At 42.0% G+C, this 20,311-nt stretch overlaps 1 protein-coding gene across 1 annotated transcript in view; it reads left to right on the top strand.

Moving 5' to 3' along the window:
* Positions 1-10,561, top strand: part of ZC3H11D (zinc finger CCCH-type containing 11D) — a 30,868-nt gene extending 20,307 nt beyond the window's left edge. Inside the window, 4 exon segments of the mRNA XM_075932750.2 lie at positions 4,089-4,196; positions 4,509-4,712; positions 10,409-10,508; positions 10,510-10,561. Of these exon segments, the coding sequence (XP_075788865.2) occupies positions 4,089-4,196; positions 4,509-4,712; positions 10,409-10,508; positions 10,510-10,561 (464 nt within the window).
* The last annotated feature ends 9,750 nt before the right edge of the window (positions 10,562-20,311 follow it).

Genomic DNA, 20,311 nt, shown 5'->3' with positions numbered 1-20,311 from the left:
GCAGAGCAAAGCCGCGGAGCCCAAGGGCAGCAGGACAGCCACGGCGCGTCTGGGCTGTCCCGCTGCCCCCGTGCTCCGCGGCTTTGCTCCGGACACCTGTGGTACAGCAGCTGGGGCGCTGCCGGTTGGTCCCGTAGCGCCGCTCTGGGCGCTACTGGACCAACCCAGCAGCACCCCAGCTGCTCTGCCCCAGGCGTCCCCAAGTCAGCCGCTGCTGAAACTGACCAGTGGCTGACTACAGGAAGCAGCTGCCCCGGGCTTCCTGGAATCAGCCGCTGATCAGTTTCAGCAGCAGCTGACTTGGGGATGCCTGGGGTTCTGAAGTTGAATCTGTATGTAAGTCAGAACTGGTGTCCAGATTCAGCCGCTGTTGAAACTGATCAGTTTCAGCAGTGGCTGAATCTGGATGCCAGTTCCGACTTACATACAGATTCAACTTAAGAACATACCTAAAGTCCCTATCTTGTACATAACCCGGGGACTGCCTGTATATGAGTATTATGCGTAAATCATTTCTTGCTTATTATTTTTCCGTTGTGGAAGTAAAAGATAGGAAGACAAATTCTAGTTATGAATCACAGGTAGGTTAACAAGTAATGAAACTGCCTACATACATTGAAATGGAAGAAAAAGACTTTTCGCTATACTTTAGCCTGAACTGATAGGAGCAAAAAGTAGTGTTTCTGCTGGTCAGCTGGAGGTGAAAATAGACAAATCTCTGGCTTCCTGTACTGGAGTCATAGTCTGTTTTGGTCAGTTTCATGCCCAGAGGATTTTAAAAATAATAAATTTCATTATTTCAGCTATTTAAATCGGAAATGTCATGATGTCATAATTTTTGGGTTCCTGTCCCAAAAATGAGTTGTGGGGGTTATTTTATGGGGGTTGCAGTGCTGCTGTCTTTATTTCTGTGCTGCTGATGGTGGCAGCTCTGCCTTCCGAGTTGGGTAGCTGGAGAGTAGTAGCTGCTGGCTGGGAGCCCAGCTCTGAAAGCAGAGCTGCCGCCAGCAGTAGTGCAGAGGTAAGAGTGGCATTGTATGATACGGTCTCTATTACTTCTGCACTGCTGGGAGGACTCTGCCTTCAGAGCTAGGTGCCTGGCCAATATCTGCTTTCACTGGCTGCCCAGTCTGAAAGCAGTGCAGAAGTAAGGGTGGCAATATCTACCCCCTAAAATAACCTCATGACAACTCCTGATTTTAGAAACACTGGTCTCCTACATGATATCTATTTAGCATAGGGCAGGGGTGTCCAAACTTTTTTCAAAGAGGGCCAGATTTGATGAAGTGAACATGCGTGAGGGCCGACCATTTTGCCTGACATTCTTTGAACCATTAAAATTAAATGCAAATTAACTATTTTATGCAAAGTTTATTGCAAACGGCAAACGACATAACACCAACTATACATGTTGTGTCCAAATATATTTATAACTGATTTAGACCAACTGACATTAACTGAGATTTTACAATGTATTCATCTCAATTGAAAAAAAAACTTGCCTACACTAATGTGAAGGGTGAAACTGAGATCTGGACTGCAGTACATAGGCTAGGTCTGGTTCAAAGGCAGTCCCTGATCTCAGCAGCTGCGGAGTCCGTCCCTGCACTCTCAGCCCCAAGGTAGAGGGCTTGCAGGGTCAGAGGCGGGCGGAGAGCGCAGGGCACGCTGGCCTCACGGCGGCCCGGGGGCAGGGCGAACCCGTAGCCAAGCGGGGGAGCGGGGCTGCGGACGTGCCCTACACGGAGGACTTTAGGACCGCAGCGGCCGCCATGGACGGCGGCGGCGCGGCCGGAAGCGGCGCCAGTCAGAGGAGCGCCGGGGAGCCAGGGGAGGGGGAGGAAGCGGGGGCTGTCCCTGCACTCTCAGCCCCAAAGCGGAGTGCAGGGGCAGGGTTTGGGACCGCCGCGGTCCGAAGCGGCGCGCTGAGCGCGCCAGTTAAAAAAAGCACCGGGGAGCCGGGAGAAGTGGGGGGCCGTATTAAATCCGACCGCGGGCCGCATTTGGCCCGCGGGCCGGACTTTGGACATGCCTGGCATAGGGTAAAAGCATACAAAAGACCAGATTTCATTGTGTGTGATGTGTTTTTCATGTCTTTGAATTTGGTAAGGCTCTAAACATAGGGTAAAAGAGCTTGATAGTTGCCATGCAATGAAGGATGTGAGATTATGTCTTATTCAATCTCCTTACTCTTGGGCCTGGTCTACATTACATGGGAAGGTCAAAGTAAGATATGCAATTCCAGCTATGTAAATTATGCAGCTGGAGTCAAACATATCTTAAAACCTGGTCCACATAGCAGCAGGTCGACAGGAGCAAACACTCCTGTTGGTGTCCCTTACTGCTCCCGAGGAGTTGGAGGAATACTGGCGCCAATGGAAGTGCCCTTTGAGTTCAATCTAGCAGGTTTATATTACATCTGCTAATCGAACTCTGGAAGATTGACTGCAGTAGTATTGATCTTCCATATATACTGCACACATGCTCTTGGTGTAAAGCATAGAGAGAGACCTTTTTTTCATATGTTTGCCATAATAAACACCAGTGTCTCAGAGGCTACATCTAAACTGCATCCCTCTGTTGACAGAGGGATGCAGATCAAGCACATCGAAATTGCTAATGAAGCAGGGATTTAAATATCCCACACCTCATTAGCGTAAAAATGGCCACCGCTTTTTTTCAAAACGGAATTTTTTCAAAAAAACTTGTCAGTCTAGACACGGATCTGTTGAAAATAAAGCCTTTTTGACAGTTCCTGTATTCCTCAAAAAATGAGGTTTACAAGATCTGTCGAAAAAGGCTTTATTTTTGACAGATCTGCAGCTAGACTGCTGGGTTTTATTTTGAAAAAATGCCTTTTAAAAAAAAGGTGGCAGCCATGTTTATGCTAATGAGGTATGGGATATGTAAATCCCTGCTTCATTAGAAATTTCAATGTGCCTAATCTACATCTCTCTGTCAGCAGAGAGGCGTAATCTAGACACACCCATATAGACCAGCTGATTGACAAGGCAAAGGACATATGAGGGTCAATTATATATTACGTAATAGTTTATTCCATCTCATAGTACATAGTTGGTGTGGTTTGGTTTGAGTCAACATGCATAAAATTCTGCTGTGGGTATAAAACATTCAGAGCGCATCTACATAGCAGCATCATTTCGGAATAACGGATGTTATTCTGAAATAACAATGCGAGCATCTATACAGCAATTCCATTTTTTCTAAATAAATTCAAAATGGGTGGCTTATTCTAACTTCTGTAAACCTCATTCTACGAGGAATAACACCTATTCCGAAATAGCTATTTTGGAATAGCAGTAGTGTGTATTCTTCACTGCTGTTAATTTGAAATAGCTTTTCCCCAGGGCCATTCAAAGTAATTACTCCCCAGTGCCTCCTGGGGCTTTAAATTGAGGTAGCATGCCCATATTAGGGGAGCTGCCTCGAACTAATTTTGAGGCTTTTCTGTAGTGTAGACGTGTTATTTCAAAATAAGCTATTTCTGAGTATTTCTTCGGGAATAGCTTATTTCAAAATAACCGTGCAGTGTAGACGTACCCTCACTTTTGTACTGGAGTTGCTGCTTGTGTAGTCTTCTGAAACAAGCTTACATAAATTCTATGGTTTATAATTGAGAACATACGTGTAGAATAGAGCTGATACCCTTAAAATATATGTTATATTTGCTCAGATTTTTTTGGCTTTTATGTAGACTTTTTTACCTAGAAGTTGGCCAAAAATATCTCTTACGTACTCCAGTAACACCTACTTTCCTAAAATGAGTTTGAGGTTTGTTGCCAAAACGTTCAGAACTTTTTTCTAACAGAATCAAGATAACATTTTGGCACCATTATGTCTTCACCCTTAGGGATGAAATTTATTGATACTCTTGCTGTAATTACTGTTTTCAGAATCAGTTGTTTAGCACATAAAAGAATGGTCTTTATTGAACAGAGTGTATGTATAATGTGAAGAATTTATTCTTGTTTTAATTCACCACAACCCTCTACTACTTTAATGAAGGGATTTTACTGAATAGTGTGTTTTTTCAAAAAAAATTAATTTGTGTAATTTTTTTCCCTTAGCAATGAGTCACACTGAGCAAGTAAAGAAGCGTCACTTTAAAGGAGTGAAGAAAAAGAAATGCATTTCTGAAGAACCAAAAAATTCATATAGCATGTTTGCAGGCAAAGGTATATTGAGAAATTGCCTGACTATTTTGTTTTAAGTTACTAACTCCCTGTGCCTAGAAGGTGAGCCCCTACCTAGACATCAAAGCCCTATTTACAGCCCGAGCTGCAACTTCAAAGCACTGTTTCCACAGCTATTTGTAGAATGCTAATGCAACTCCCACTAACCCAGATGTATCAACATGGAGTTGGGAGGCTCCCTCCCAAACATTGTATAGAGATACTCTGTGTGTCCTTCTCTCTGACATAGTTTGTGAAACACTGAATAGCATCTGGCAGGTTAGCATAATACTGTATTGTATTTCCCCCTTGCAGCAATGAATGCTTCCAACCCAAAAGGTAAATCAAATTGCCAACACAATGATCAAAGCAAGGATGCTGAGAATACTTCTTACGTTCCATCTCCAAGAACCACTGAGAGAAACACTTCCTTGAATTCTCTAGAACCTGGAAAATCGAGAAACATGACCTACAGTAATGTTAATGTTACCAAAGAACCCAAGATGAATTTGTCTGCAGGTGAGCTCCTGGTTACACAGGATTCCTTGCCTAGAAGAAGATTGCCAACAGAATTGGTCAAAGACTTCAGTTATGCCAATGCAACTCCACCACATTAGTATAATAATCTAGAGAAATTCAGACTGGAAATACAAGATTCATTTTTAACAGTAAAAGTAAATAACTACTGTAACAATTTAACTACTGCCTCATGGGGGCTTCTCCATCACTGAGAAACAGTGAAAGTAGTTAAACATTGGAATAGTTTACCCAGGGTTGCAGTGAATTCTTTATCATGTACAATTTTAAGATTGGATATTTTTCTAAAAGATTTGTTCTAGGAATTGTTTTGAGGAAGTTCTATAGCCTGTGTCACAAGGGAGCTCAGACTATATGATCACAATGGTCCATTCTGCCTTGGAGTCTGTGAAAAACCAAGAGCAGACTCTGACCCAATATAATTGTCATAAGCGTATCTCATTGCAATATTTACAGGTAAAAATGAAAAAAAACCATGAACTTCTGTGGAGGTTGCCAATTAAAGTGAGAGAGAATTCTCTTGAACAGTAGTTCTGCCATCTTTAGAGCATGGGGCACAAATCCAACTGCTCGTCCAGTCAGCTCTGCTGTCTGAAGGAAAGGGAAGAGTCTATGTCCTCACTCTCATCTTCACCATTTTCAGCAGAGAGGGTCCATTGGACCACTGGCAGTGAACTGCAGTCCCCTGTAGTAGTCCCCAAAAGACTTTTTAACCAGTTCTTGAGCAGGTGCACAGGAGAGAGAGAGGACCTGTCACCTTTGCGAACCCATGCAGAGATTGTTCAGAATCTAGTTTTGTCCAAGAATGGAGTACTTTGGTGTACTTTATTCTGGGATCAGTTTACTAAATGACTGTACAGTACCTTTCCTTTTCAGTTAGTGATGTGACCCAGAGACTTAAATCTGTCTCTTGAGAACTTTGTATGGGATCTTCTTGAAGTTTCTTAAGCATAGCATTGAATGTTTTGTTATAGTTTGATTAGATTTCTTCTTATCTCCTACATCTAGCAAGTGAAGAGATTTAAAATGAAGGCCTCTTAAGATGACATATGATAGAGTATACTGATGGAGTGGGATTTATTGGAATTCTTAGCTACGCACATGTTCTGTAGAATTTTACTTTGACCAGTAAGCTAAGGTCTGGGCAGCAAGTCATTTTATGCCATATTTTATTGGTTAGTTTCAGTGGTGTGCTCTCTGGCTTCATTCTGTTAATTCCTCAAAGATGTACATTTAGTCTCTGGTTTGGAAATTATGATTATGCCAGAGCATTTGTTTTCTTTTGTGGATGTCAACCCAGCTTTCCCTCATTCCTGCTTCTCTTTCTATTCGTGAGAAGGAAATTTAAACAATTCAATAAGTAGGACAAAATGTGTTTAGTATAATTGGATGTCTGCTTTTATAATGTGCTTAATCTTTAGAAGTGTTTAAGAATCTTTATTTTATAACTCAGTGCTCCATCTTTAACTCTATTGCCTATACTGAATATTAATCCCAGACCCTATATAATTGAACAATTCAGTAATGAAAATCTCATTTCCCTCCCAACTAACATTTCTTATTCAGCCCTTTTTTCCTAAACAGAAAACTAAGGAACCATATTTGTACAAGAGTTTTTTTATCCCTGATTCACCAGTGTTTTGCTAGGGTTTTGTTATAATCCTATTTCTGTTGTACAAATGGGAGCTTGAAGCTTTCTGAAACTTACTGTGCTAGTTTTAAATCTATTGGGGATTTTCACAATGTACAGCAGGGCTACTCAACACGTGGCCTGTGGGCCACATGTGGCCCATGACCTATTTGTTTGCGGCCTGCGATGCAGTTTGGGTTTACATGGAGCTCAACATGCAGACTGTGGGTGGGATCCTTTGAAGATGGCCTCCACTGGGAACACGCTCCACAATGGTGAGGCATCTCCCAGGTGGGGTGAACATTGAAAGTCACAAGTGGATGGGCTGGCTGGAACAGACAGGTGTCAGCGTTTCTAGCCCCCAGAGAGGAGATGCCGGGAATGCCGGGGCATTGTGGGAAGTGCTGGCTGCTTAAACTTGTGGGCAGATCCTGAGGGATGCTGACTGGCTCACTTTGGCCACATTTGGATCTAATGCCGTGTCTAGGCAGCCCTGCCTCTGTCCCGCACAGAGTGACAGACTCTCACGTGGGATGTCAGCCCTGCTGGGAAACCAGGATGGGACTCCCGGGCACCTGTCCTTTTTGTCTCTTGTGTCTGGCCTGACTCACACAGCCCCCTTCCACCACAGGTTGGAATCTTCTCTTTTTATGGTAAAATCACTCCAAGAAATGCACAACCTGAAGCTTCAAACTAAACATCCAAAACACTGGTCTACAATTTTCTTTTTAATAAGAAGCATTAAAAATGGCAACATAGATGAGATGCTTGATGGACGAACATGGGGTTTTCAACCCTATTTGGGAGCTGGAATTTGCTTTCTCAGAGAAAAATGGAAAACCAATGTGTCATCTTTATAAAAAAAAAAAACTATAGCTGCGTTAAAGAAAACAAACCTGCAACTCCACTATGAATCTTGTAACTCTGAGTTCAAAGACTTGTATCCACTTGACAGCAATTTAAGAAAAACTAAAATACATTCCTTACTGCCCGTCAGTGTGAAAGAATGTATGTGCATATATTTGCATGTATATGCAACCATGCTTAAGTTGTGGCCCTCAGCATGTGCTGTGAGTATCATTGTGGCCCCCCGGGCTTCCAAAGTTGAGTAGCCCTGATATACAGCTTGATTGGTTGTCACTTTCTGTTCCTGCAAATCTGATGACTGAATTAGCTTCTGTATGCAGTCCTTCCAGGATGGTACCAATGACATTTTCCTTCTGTTGTTCTTGCATCTTTGAAGTCATTGCTTTCCTGGCAGTGTCTAGTACTGGTTAACTACTTGAGAAGAAAGTTTCAGGTCAAATTCTGAGGTCTTATGTTTGTTTCTGGCATTTTGTTTTAGGGCATAGCTTTATGTTTATTCTATGGCCTTCTCTCTGACTTTGTCTACACTGCAACTTTCTGCAGCAGAAAATATGCTAACGATGGACTCATTAACATGAGTCGTGAGGTCATTAGCATATTTTCTGCCAATTCTTTTTGAGCAAGGGGTTTTTGCGCAAAAAGAAACTGTGTAGCCGCTTCCGTTAGGTGCAAAAAACCCCTTTTATGCAAGATCCTTATGCCTCTGGGAGAAGCCTTCAAGTGCCTGAAGTTATTGGATCCCATGGCAACCTGCACTTATGTGTGGTCTGGTGCATGCATCTCCATCACAGGTTCCTGCAGGTGGGGCTAACGCTGTTCTGTGTCTCCAACAGACATAGCCTGAACCATGTATTCAGGGTCCAGACCACATATTGTTGTCAGTGACATGGTGGTGAAATCCTGCATCGATGTTCAAGAGAGTCCCCTTCACAGCCCCATCTTTGTCAGTTATGCTGGTCTCGGGTGCCTTAGTTTTAGGTTGGGGAGCCTATCTGGGTGATCTCAATGCACAGGGTTGCTGGTCAAGTCACAGTTGCTCCCTACACATAAACATCAGAAAGCTCAGGGCTGTATACTTGGCCTGCCAAGCCCTCTTGCTTCACATAAAGGGCAGGGTGGTCCAGATCTTGGTGGACAATATAGTGGCTATGTTCTGTATCAAAAAGCATCATCAGCCTTTTTCCAAGAAGCCCCCAGGCTCTGGGACTTCTGTGTTCAGCACACCATTTATCACCACCAGCTGCACACCTTTGCAGCTAACAATGCTTTAGCACATTGCCTCAGCAGGACCTTCTCATCTCACCACAAATGGTTCCTCCATCCAGAAGAGGTCAGCATAATCTTTTCGAGGTGAGGGGCTCCCTAGGTGGATCTATTTACATCCAGGTAAAACAGGAAGTGACACATTTTCTAATTGATTCAAAAGATTGACAGAGGCTCCCTAATGGATACTTTTCTGCTCCAGTGGTTGGGGGCTCTCGTGTTTATTTTCCCTCCTATATTTTTAATCTAGAGCCTTCCTGAAAATCAGGCTGGACAGGCCAAAGGTGAGCCTCATAGCATCAGCTTGGCATCACTATCACTGGTTTGGAACACTACTGGACCTCTTCGTAGCTTCTCCGTTATAGCTATTGCTCTGATTGGACCTGTTATCCCAGAACCATGGCAGTTTTCTGCACTTGAATCTGGTGGTGCTTCATGCATAAGTGCCAGGATATATATTTATCTTTTTTCCAAAACTGCATAAGTCAGAGGAGAAGCACAGGTTGCATTCCTTAGATGTCAGGAGGATGCTCGCCTTCTGCATTGTAGACCCAAACCATTCTGCCAATTGACATGTTTGTCATGGTGGCCGAGAGGATAAAAAGTTTGTCTAGTGTCAGCTCAGAGAATTTCGTCTTGGATCACTGTGTGTCTTTGCTGCTGCTACTATCAGGCAAAGTTGCTCCCTGTGGTGATTGTAACTGCCCATTCAACCAGAGCATATACCTCTTCTATAGCTTATCTAGCTCAAGTGACCATCCAGGGTATTTTCAGTATCACCATCTGGTCATCCATCCAGATGTTTGTGTCCCATTACACACTTATACTCAGTATACCAGGATGAAGCTGGCGTCAGGAGAGCAGTGTTATAAGGTGTTCGACTGTGAATGCCATGCCCACCTCCAAGATACTGCTTGTGTGCAGGGCCGGCCCGAGCCCTTTCGGTGCCCTGTTGGAGTCAACAGGAAGCAGGAACTGACATGTGTGTAACCCTAAAGAGGGCACCTTATGGACACACCACCAAGACAAAAATCTCCAACAACTGTGCATGTGGGCATGCACACACCTATAATTGAATGGACATGAGAAACACACCTGTAAGAACAACAGTTATGGAAAGGTGGGTAACTATTTTTTTCCTAATCCTGATGTTAGCATATCTAGCCTCCAATCAACTTTAAACCCTCTCTGATTGGTCCATACTTATAGGTCAGGCATGACTGCTAAATCCAACTGTCAGTCAAAGCTGTTACACAAGTTTTGGCATTATGGCATGTTTACTATTATGGTATGGATACTTTCACCTGGTTTTGGACTGAGCATGCCTCACTGACCCTTTCTTGTAGTGTTGGAGTGACCTTTACCTGACGTCAGACCACACATGTCTACCTGCCAACATACTAGCCATAGGATGATCTTAAAATGTCATCTCATTCTTCTTGACTGTGTGCCAACACTTTACACGCTTTACACTTTACAATGGATCTAGGAAGGACAGTGCCTGGTCACTTGAAACAGAAAGCTCAAATACTAGACTGTCCGGTTCAAAACCAGGCAGCTGGCAACTTTACACACCAAGCGTTTCCTAGTGAATATTAATGCAGCACTAGGGAAATGGTACTAATTTAACATGCATTTTGGAATTTTTAGTGCACGCCAGCAGGAACCACCCAGACAGGTTAGTACGCAACTTGCTGGTGCACATTGGAATTTACACACCAGCTGGTGTGAACTGAGGCACTGGATAGACATCCCTCAGTATCTGTTTGAAGTTTACATTATTTTATATTTTGGAGATGGCATGTGATGTGTCACTTGATATTGTAGCTAATATTTTTGTAACTTGAGTAACAGGATGAGAAGTAGCGCATTGTAATTGTAAGTGAAAATGTAAACCAAGAAATATATTTCCTTACAGACAAATGGACTGCAGCATCCTATAATTCACCAGCATGGAGAAAAAGAAGCCCACACACAAAAACATACTCTAAATCTGAAAAAATCCATTCAGGTACCTACAGTATTACTTTCAGTGCCCTCTAATATATTAAAGATGATGTATCTGTTTTAATTTTTTCTGAAGTTATAATCTGGAAGTTTTTATCTGGGCATCTATCCCAAGATTGCTGGTTTCTAAGAGATGCTGAAAAATCTGAGATGCTGTCTGCCCTTTAGTTATCAGCTCCCAGTCAGCGCTCCCCATCAAACTGCATCTTTTTGCCCAGTATTTCATAGTTTCCCACTTTTGGCATGATGGGTGACTTCCCCTAAAGTCAGAAACTGCTATATTGTTGTTACTGTATAGAATAGCTATTGGCTTGCAGTGCTGGACAAAGTAGTATGGTTATGCAATCCACATTACTACAGTGTGGGTCTTTGTCCCCCTTTAGTGGTTTGTCCAAAGAAATCTTTAATGACACTGCAATGGCTGCAGGCTAGGGGACTAAGTTCCATTGTTGAAGCAGTAGAGATGCTGCATTAAATGCAGGATGTTCCACTCCACTCTAACAATCCATAGCAGATAGTCATCACAATTGGCACCCTTCCTCATCCTCCCTTTGCTTTCTAAGACTTCTGTTCACCAAGGTACTGAAGCACATGCCTATCTGAAAGAATGTAAATAGTCCTCTGAAGATATGGGTTGTACCCACGAAAGCTCATGATACCATCTACAGGTTTTGTTAGTCTTTATGGTGCTGCTTGACAATTCGTAGACTAACTTGGCTACCCCTCTGAAGCTGTTTACTTCAGTGGGACTACTTAGGCTTAAAGTTAAACATACGAGTACCTTGCTGAATTGAACTCTTAAGTCTGTACATTTTTACCACAGTGTCTATACCAATCCATAATCAGCAATACAGCTCTGGAGCTTGTGGAATCTCTTTGTTGTTCCCAGGGTCCCTAGGAAATTGCTAGGTGATTCAGCTTCCTCTTTGGCATGCGGCCTTATGTGGGCCTCAAGATTGCTGGTTTCAGAGGATATCTTTTAAATAGTCTGCAGATACCCACAGGCATAGTGAAATGAATTGCTTTTAAATGCTGGAAATGATGTCCCTAAGTGAATCAATCTTTCCAGTGCATGGTGGGCTGACTGTAGTTACTAAATAAACTCTGCCCTTCAGGTTTTCCCATTTACAAAGCCACCCACATTTTCCCAAATGTTATTGCATGAATTTTATATGAGATGTGTATTTTTAATGCACGCATGCATACATGCATTTACACAGTCTTACAGAATTATTTGTGAAAACATTGGAGAAAAAATCTATGTGGCATTCTGAAAATGTGTTAGTAATATTGAATGAATTTTCTCTATTTATAGTAATAAACTGATATAAATGCTAAATGCTCAAACACTGAATAAGTCTTTAAAAGGACCTGAAGATTTATAACTGTAAATTATACAAAAATATTCTGTTTATTTTAACTCCAGATCCAAGAAGAAATGGAAGCAAGTAAAAAAGAGAAAGAAAGAGACTTTGAGAAAACAAAGAAGTGAAGCACAATCCATCATACAATTTACAATAAAAATGATAAAAATGCAAATTGAAGGAATGAGGTTATCACATGCTTCACACTGGAGATTCAAAGATGATAAAATGCAAATTCTAAAAATAAGATGCAGGACATGTACACTGTATGGTTTCAAAACTGATAAAAATGCAAATTTAAAAAACCCCTACATACTGTTTGTGTATTTATGAGGTCTGCAGTCTATTCAGTGTATTGTTGAAGTTTAACCTAGTTTGAAAGTTGGACTGTTCAAGTCATTCTTTAACTTTGGTCCTAGCTGTAAAGCACAGATTTATGATAAACCAGATTTTTTATCTCTACAGAGAAAACATCCTTGAATGTAGCCTCCCTTCCGTTTTGTTTGACCAAATGGTGTAGAGCATAATTAATAATGAGGATGGATGTGACTAGCTGGATTTAGTGTAGCTGAGCAGCAATTCAGAGGGATTTCAGTAGAAATATCAACTAATTCTAGTCAGAGACAGTGATGATCTGTAAGATAAAATCTGTGAACAGCTTCAAATTAGGGCCTTTAGGGTGGGGTCCTCAAAGGTACTTGGGTACCTACACCCCAGGTTTTGGCCTCTAAACTGTAGGTTTAGGTACCTAATTCCAGTTTTGTGTCCACTGTGACAAAGGGGCCCCGGGTGGCAGCAGTGGTTGGGAGCTCCGGGCCCCTTTGAATTGCCACCATGCACTCCTTTGCCCCCCATCGGCAGGTCTGCTAGTAAGTGTCCCCATTATAGCAGTAGAGCTAAGGGTCTGTTTTTTTAAAACATTGTCAACTATAAAACTATCTGTAATTACTTGGGGCTAGTCTACTCTAGAATTGCTATGACAATGTAGCAATGCCACTGTAGCGTTGCTAATGCAGACCCCCCTCTGCTGGCAGGAGAGAGCTCTCTTGCTGAATTACTCCACCTCCCCAACCAGTAGTAGTTGTGTTGGTCGGAGAGTTTCTCCCATCAACATAGCACTGTCCACACCAGTACATAGGCGAGTGTGACATATGTTGCTCAGGGGATGACTTTTCCACACTCTGGAGGCCATGTCTACAATAGGAGCTTATTTCAAATTTCCAACATTCAAATTCGGGGCACCTGATTTTACACATTCGACGTTCCATGTCTTCACTACAGGGAAGAATCAAATGTAGTCCAAGGCAGGTTCTGTTAATGTGGTGTGCTACCTCAGACTCCGAGCCCCTGGAAGCACTCTGGGGAGTTGTGGGAGATCTCCCGGAGGCCAATTAGTTTGAATTAGTGGCACCAGATCATCCACACTAACATTATTTTGGACTTACAGTTTTGAGAATAGCATTTTTCCTCATGAAAAGCAGGACTACAGAGTTCGAATTCTGAGGCTCCTTTTTCTGGAATAACATGCTTGGGAGTATGGATGCATTGCTTATAAAATTGACGTGTGTGTGTGTGGGGGGGGGGGGGGGGGGAGGGTAATTTTGTCCTAGTGTAGACCAGGCCTGAGTGATTTAAGATATATATAGAAGTATTTACAAGCTCTTGGTCGAGATTAGCCTAAAGAAAGATAATACAAACATGATCCCCATGTTCACTACCATTTTAAGTATCAGTCAATTACAAAAAGTTTCTTTTAAAGAATAAATATAGATCTTGATATTTAGAAACTGAACACTTCGGGTGAGTGCTAAATGCCTTTAACTACTACTGAAATCAATCAGAATTGAGACTATTCAGCACTTTGCAAGATCAGATCCCTAGCTAATGTCTTTGTCTCAGCTAGAAAATAGTCTTTGGATTCATTAAAAAAAAAGAACACCAAAAAGTCCAAACAAAAATGGAACATGCCTGGGATTATTATTTCCAAATCACCAGGACCTCTCCTACTACATTACTTAATCCCTCTTATATTTGATTGGCTTTGTCTTTAGTATCCCATTAAGCAGTTAGGGGGAACTGAGGAGAATCATTACTCAACACAAACAGGCCTATGTTTGCAAATTATTGTTTCTCGGATCATATTTCTCAAAACAGAATTATATCATTAATAAAAGCATCTGAAATAGATTGGGCATTTTAGATAGCAAACAGATTGTGTTTTATAAAAACCTGTAAAAACTCCCACCCTGAGATTCTGCATTTCAGAGCAAACTTACAGCTAAATGATATCCAAACTAACTCCTGAGGTATAAACAGCATTGTAACATGAAATAAACTGTATATACAAGTAATGAATCAAAAATCTCTCTTTAGTGGACACCCAAAGGACCAGTACAAATTTGTTGCCTCATTTAACTGGTCTTTTTGAACAAAATTGTACTGGAAACTTTGGGGGTATTTTAATATAGAGATTTAAGGCTGCGAGCTCCCAGTGGAGGTGATAATTAGTACAAATTTCACAGCATATAAATATTCAATTTAAAAAAATTAAAATTAAGAAAAATATAAATGGTTTTGACTGTGAAAAAGTCTAATCAGAATTCTAGTCACTAGAGGTCAGCATTGCCATAGGAATGAAATCAAATCAAATCAAATCAGGAACAATCTGATTTTACTAACTTTCTTAAACATGTAGAATCTGATACTTATTTGTAGTAAAAACCCTTTGTGCTGTTCTGGCTTGAGTTTGAAGTGAGTGGAAAAGACCCATTGCAAATCCAGTTCCACAGAGGGCCTCATTCCTTGGTGTAGAGTTGACAGCAGGTCTCCAAATCAGTCCAGGACCCATCCTCCAGGGAAGAAGGCTATTGCTATGGGAAACAAAGTGCAAGTTGGAACAGCTTCAAGGTATACAGTAATGTATACAGGGGTACAGACCAGTCCCCGCATGGTCCCAGAATTTGGAGAGTGCATGAGTGTCTTAAAATCAAAGTTGTCACCTCTCTATCTCTTGCCCACATACATGAGTGCAGAAACTGAGAGACAGACCCACATGAATTTGACATGATTTCTTACAGATGAAAATAGATATGGAAACGTACTGCTGTGAAGCATACATTTTGAGACACTATGTGGCAACTATAATACATTTTAGAGCAAAGTGATAGAGAGCACTTAAATATAGAGGAGGTACTTTTATAATGTTTGCAAATAAAAAGACATCTGGAACAATGGATAGTCTGGAGTCTAATTCTTCCCTTGATGCTCTTGCCTAGCTTTTATTGGCAGAGATAAGAGTCGCAGTGGAGAACTACTAATAAGGATAGCTTCCAATTGTTTCATTTCAGTGGTAATGTATTTCCAAGTGTTTACCATATCTGAAGGTGCTGCCTCCAAATGAAGTAAAATCTGCATAGGCTTATTAGAGCTCTTTGGAGAGCAAGATATTTTGTTCCAGTTACTGGAAGTTTCTTGAGACTTGATAATGAGGTACATAACCATTAACTTTATTAACCATTTTTGTACTGAATGTACACAGTGCCAAGCATGCACAAAGGTCTGTTCCAACACATGCTGGGCAATATACAGATGGATCCTCTAGCAGCAATCTAGAAATCTGGAGGGAACCTACCCAGAACAATACATCCCTCTTCTGCCGAGTGTAAAAACAGGCTTCTGTTCATGTGTTATAGTTGCCAAAACCCATCAGTAGCCTGTGGTCTGTTTACTGAAGCTCAAACAATTCACTGGGCATGGCACAGAGCAGCTCAGCTCAGATCGAAGTGCTGTCAGGAAAGATCTAATGGGGAGGATTTCATAATATCACCAATTTCCAGAGCTGGGTCAAGATGCAGGAACCAGTTGTGCAAGGTATTTAAGCACCTAAAAATGTAGGTAGGCACCTAGTAGGATTTTTTAAAAGCTCCTAATAGGTTAAGGTATGTCTACACTGCCACCCTAGTTCGAACTAGGGTGGCTAATGTAGGCATTCAAAGTTGCAAATGAAGCCCGGGAAATGAAGCCTAATTCGAACTACCTACTCCATGCCACATGTAGCCGCGGGCACTGAGTCCGCACTAAGGGGGATTTAAAAATGGCGGTGTCCGGCAAGATGTAAATGAAGCCTGGGATATTTAAATCCCGGGCTTCATTTGCAACTTCGAATGCCTACATTAGCCACCCTAGTTCGAACTAGGGTGGAAGTGTAGACATACCCTACGATATCTAATTCTCATGTAAAGTCTTGGCTGCGGTTGTGGCTTAAGTCAGGGACAGGCAAAATAAAGCACCCAATAAGACACAGCCCAATTGGAGCCTCAGGCAGGCTTCCTGCCTACCTCACCACAGCATGCTTCTCAGAGTGGATGGCTGCGGGGGCCATGTGCCTCTCTGGGTAAGTCTCTCTGGGTATGTCTACACTACCCCGCTAGTTCGAACTAGCGGGGTAATGTATGCATACCGAACTTGCTAATGAAGCCCGGGATTTGAATTTCCCGGGCTTCATTAGCATAAAGCCGGCGCCGCCATTTTTAAAAGCCGGCTAGTGCGAACCCCGTGCCGCGCGGCTACACGCGGCACGGGCTAGATAGTTCGAACTATGTAGCCATTCCGAACTATCTGTACGCCTCTGTACTGTGCCCTTTAATTTCTGTTTAACTAACCTCCTCATTTTTGTGTAATTCCCCTTTTTGAAATTAAATGCCAGGGTGCTGGACTGCTGAGGTGTTCTTCCCACCACAGGAATGTTGAATGTTATTATATTATGGTCACTATTCCCAAGCGGTCCTGTAATGGTTATTTCCTGGACCTGATCCTGTGCTCCACTCAGGACTAAATCAAGAATTGCCTCTCCCCTTGTGAGTTCCTGTACCAGCTGCTCCAAGAAGCAGTCATTTAAGCCATTGAGAAATTTTATCTCTGCTTCTCTTCCTGAGGTGACATGTATCCAGTCAATATGGGGATAATTAAAATCCCCCATTATTATAGAGTTCTTTATATTGAACATGTTGATTCATTTAATATTTTTATTTCATTTGATTCTACATTATCTTTCACATACAGTGCCACTCCGCCACCCACCCAGCCTGCTCTATCCTTCCGATATATTTTATATCCTGGTATGATTGTGTCCCTCAGATTTTCCTCATTCCACCAGGGCTGCTAGCAAGTAGGGAATGCTGAGAACCAGCTGTCCTGGGGGGTCCCTTTAAGCACAAGCCTCAGATAGCCTCAGGCAGCAGCCACACAAAGTAACTCCTGACCTGATGCCCTGCTGGAACCAGTTTCAGCTGCCCTTAAATGCGATTCAGTATCTAATCAGTGTGGATGCACTATTTCAAAATAACAAAATGCTATTTTGAAATGCATTTTTTATGTAGATGCGTTATTTCAAAATAACTTATTTCGAATTAACTATTTCAAAATAAGATATTTTGAATTAATGCTATAGTGTAGACATACCCTAACTGAGCACAGCATTTGGCTTGTAATATGCTTGATGGTTAAGAAGGAAAAAAACCCACTCGACTTTCAGATTTGAGGGTGAATTAAAAAGATCTGATAAATTACTGAGAAACAATTAACATGGAACACCTTTATGTAGTCTTTACAGAATATATATATTTTTTTTATGGTAGAACTGCATTTTTATGCGGTAGTCCTAGGAAATCACCTCTTGTTCACTTCTTCTGTTGGTTAATATCCTTTTCATTTTGTTTGTCCAAGTGAGAGTCAGTGTGATAAAGGATGCATTGTTTGTTGTGTAGTTAGGTATTCTGCCTGCTAGGAGCCTGTATCTAAGATGTTATGGAGGGACTGTCAAGGATCATCTGGCCCGCTGACTACCACCCCATGCTACTCATCCATGTGGGTTCTAATGATACTGCAAGGTGTGACCTTGAGTAGATCAAGAGTAGATGAAGGAGTTTGGTGTGACCTTGAGTAGATCAAGTGGAAGTACAGATGAAGGAGTTTGGAGCACATATGGTATTCTCTTCAGTCCTTCCTGTGAAAGGTAGGGGCCCTGGAAGAGACAGATGCATTCTAGAGGTGAATGCCTGGCTGTGATGATTGTATCATAAGGAGGGCTTCAGTTTCCTTGACCATGGGATGTTGTTCGAAGAGGAAGGACTGCTAAGCAGAAATAGGGTCCACATATCAAGGAAAGGGAAGAGCATATTTTCACATAAACTGGCTAACCTGGTGAGGAGGACCTTAAATTATGTTAGATGGGAGCAGGTTATCAAAGCCCACAGGTACATAAACAACATGGAGACCTGGGAGAAGGGTCAGAACTTGGTGGGAGCATGGGCTGAATAGCAGAGATAAAGGAGAGATAAGACAGAATTGGGAGGAGTAATCTAATTAGAATCTTAGATATCTGTACACTAATGTAAGAAGTATGGAGAATTAGCAGGAAGAACTTGAAAATAAGTGCAACTATGACTTAGTTGGCATTACAGGAAATTGGTTGCCTAATATGCTTGACTGGATGTCAGCCGATGGTCAGGGCTCCCTATATCAGTCCCTTAAGACCGGCTGAAGTTTTTTTAAATTGTGCTTGGTTCTGTTACAGCAACTGAAGGAGTCAGGTTAAAGCTTAAACAGTTACAGGTTTATTGAGGAAGCTTATAAATCATATGGTTGCAATGGCTATTGTTCTATTTCTTAACTACTAGCAAAATATAGATCTTAAAAATGGTTACAAAGAAGATAAAGATAGAAAAATAGAAATAATGGTACCAAATAACAGCTTACTCTTTCTATGTGTACACTTAAGACAGAGGACTACATCCAGGTACAATTTTTACCCCCTTCTGTGCCTCTCGACTCCAGCATGTCAGGCCAGGGCCGGTCCCTCAATTCCTAGGAAAGACAAAAATATGAGGTGGGCGTCCCCATAGAACCTCGGGAGGTCAAACACCTAACCCGACCAGCAGGTAGAGGGTAGAATGACACTCAAAGTGAGTGTGTGCTGGACCTATCTTTTATACTCATGGGGTCACGTATTTCTCTTTCTTGTCTGTCATGCCAAATGGGGCTGGTCTGTCTGCTGTGAGACCAATTCTTACAAGGGAGTTGTGAACTTAATTTACACTTGTAAGAGAGAATTGAGATGATTAAATTGGAAGTACGGGACATTGTTTTCTCAGTGGGAAATTCCTCTCCCAGGGACTGTGTGTGTTCGAATCAACATAGGTGCCAGCCTGACACTTCTTGCAGCCTCGAGCTTAGCTTATTTCCTTAATCGTTACTCAGAGTCAGAAACTTGCATATCCTGATCTCTCATCAAAGCAAATCAAAGCTTAATGGCTATGCTGATCTTCTTATTGTTCCTTCTCTGCTCTGTATACAGACATCTCAGAGGGCAAGCAAGATTGTTTGAGATGGGGGGGCTGCCTGGCTACACTGGAATATTAATATAGAAGGTACAGCTTGCTCAGGAAAAACAGGCAGATTAAAAAAAGAGGAGGTGTTGCATTATGTATTAAAAATGTATATACTGGCTTGAGGCTGAGATGGAGATAGGAGACAACTTGTTGAAAGATTCAGGGTAAAGACAAAAGGGATAAGAAGCCAGGGTAATGTCATGGTAGGGGTGGTACTGTATACCACCTAATAAGGAAGAAGAATTGGATGAGAGTTCCTTTAAATAACTAACAAAATCATCCAAAGCAAAGGATTTGGTGGTGATGGGGGATGTCAGTTACCCAGACATCTGTTGGGAATATAACATAGCAGGGCAGAGATTATCCAACACTTTCTTGAAATGTATTGGAGACCATTTTTTATTCCAGAAGGCAGAGAAATCTACTAGAAGAGATGCTGTTCTAGACTAGATTTTGACAAATAGGGAGGAACTGGTTGAGAATTTTAAAGTGGAAGAGGAGGACAGTTTCAAGGAGGAGAAAAGTTTTGAGGGGAGGCAGAGATCAGCAAACAGCTGGTGGGCAAAGACCTTGGGAGAACAGGTGGAGCAGAGGCAGGAAGAGGTAGAGCAAAGGTGAGTCCTCAGGGAAGGATGGAGTGGTGGATGGGGCCTTGAAACAGATCGAAGATGGAGCCCCCCTGAGAAATGTAAAAGTCAGTGCCTATGCTACACAGAGCTCTTCTTCAGGTCTGGGAAAAGTACTCAAAATGTCATAGTTAGATGTCCAAATAACATCTGTGGGTGAAACCAGATAATCACTGCACACTCACATTAACTCATGGAGAAAATGATAAAAAACAACACAATGCTTTTCACAAAATGATCACTTCATATGTGATCTCTCAGACTGCCGCTTTTTTCAGCAAAAGGTATGCAAATTGTGCTCCGCAATTTGCATACATTTTTCCAATAGTTTTGTCAGAAGAGGCTTTTCCAAAATTTGGTCTAATTTCAGAAAACCCCCCTCTTTCAGAAGAGCCCTTCTTCCTCATGGAATGAAAAGACAGGGCTTCCGAAAGAG

The sequence above is a fragment of the Pelodiscus sinensis genome, chromosome 1, assembly GCF_052426305.1.
Source record: "Pelodiscus sinensis isolate ZL-2025 chromosome 1, ASM5242630v1, whole genome shotgun sequence".
In the NCBI taxonomy this organism is placed as follows: Eukaryota; Metazoa; Chordata; order Testudines; family Trionychidae; genus Pelodiscus; species Pelodiscus sinensis.
This window is presented reverse-complemented; position numbering and strand designations above follow the sequence as displayed.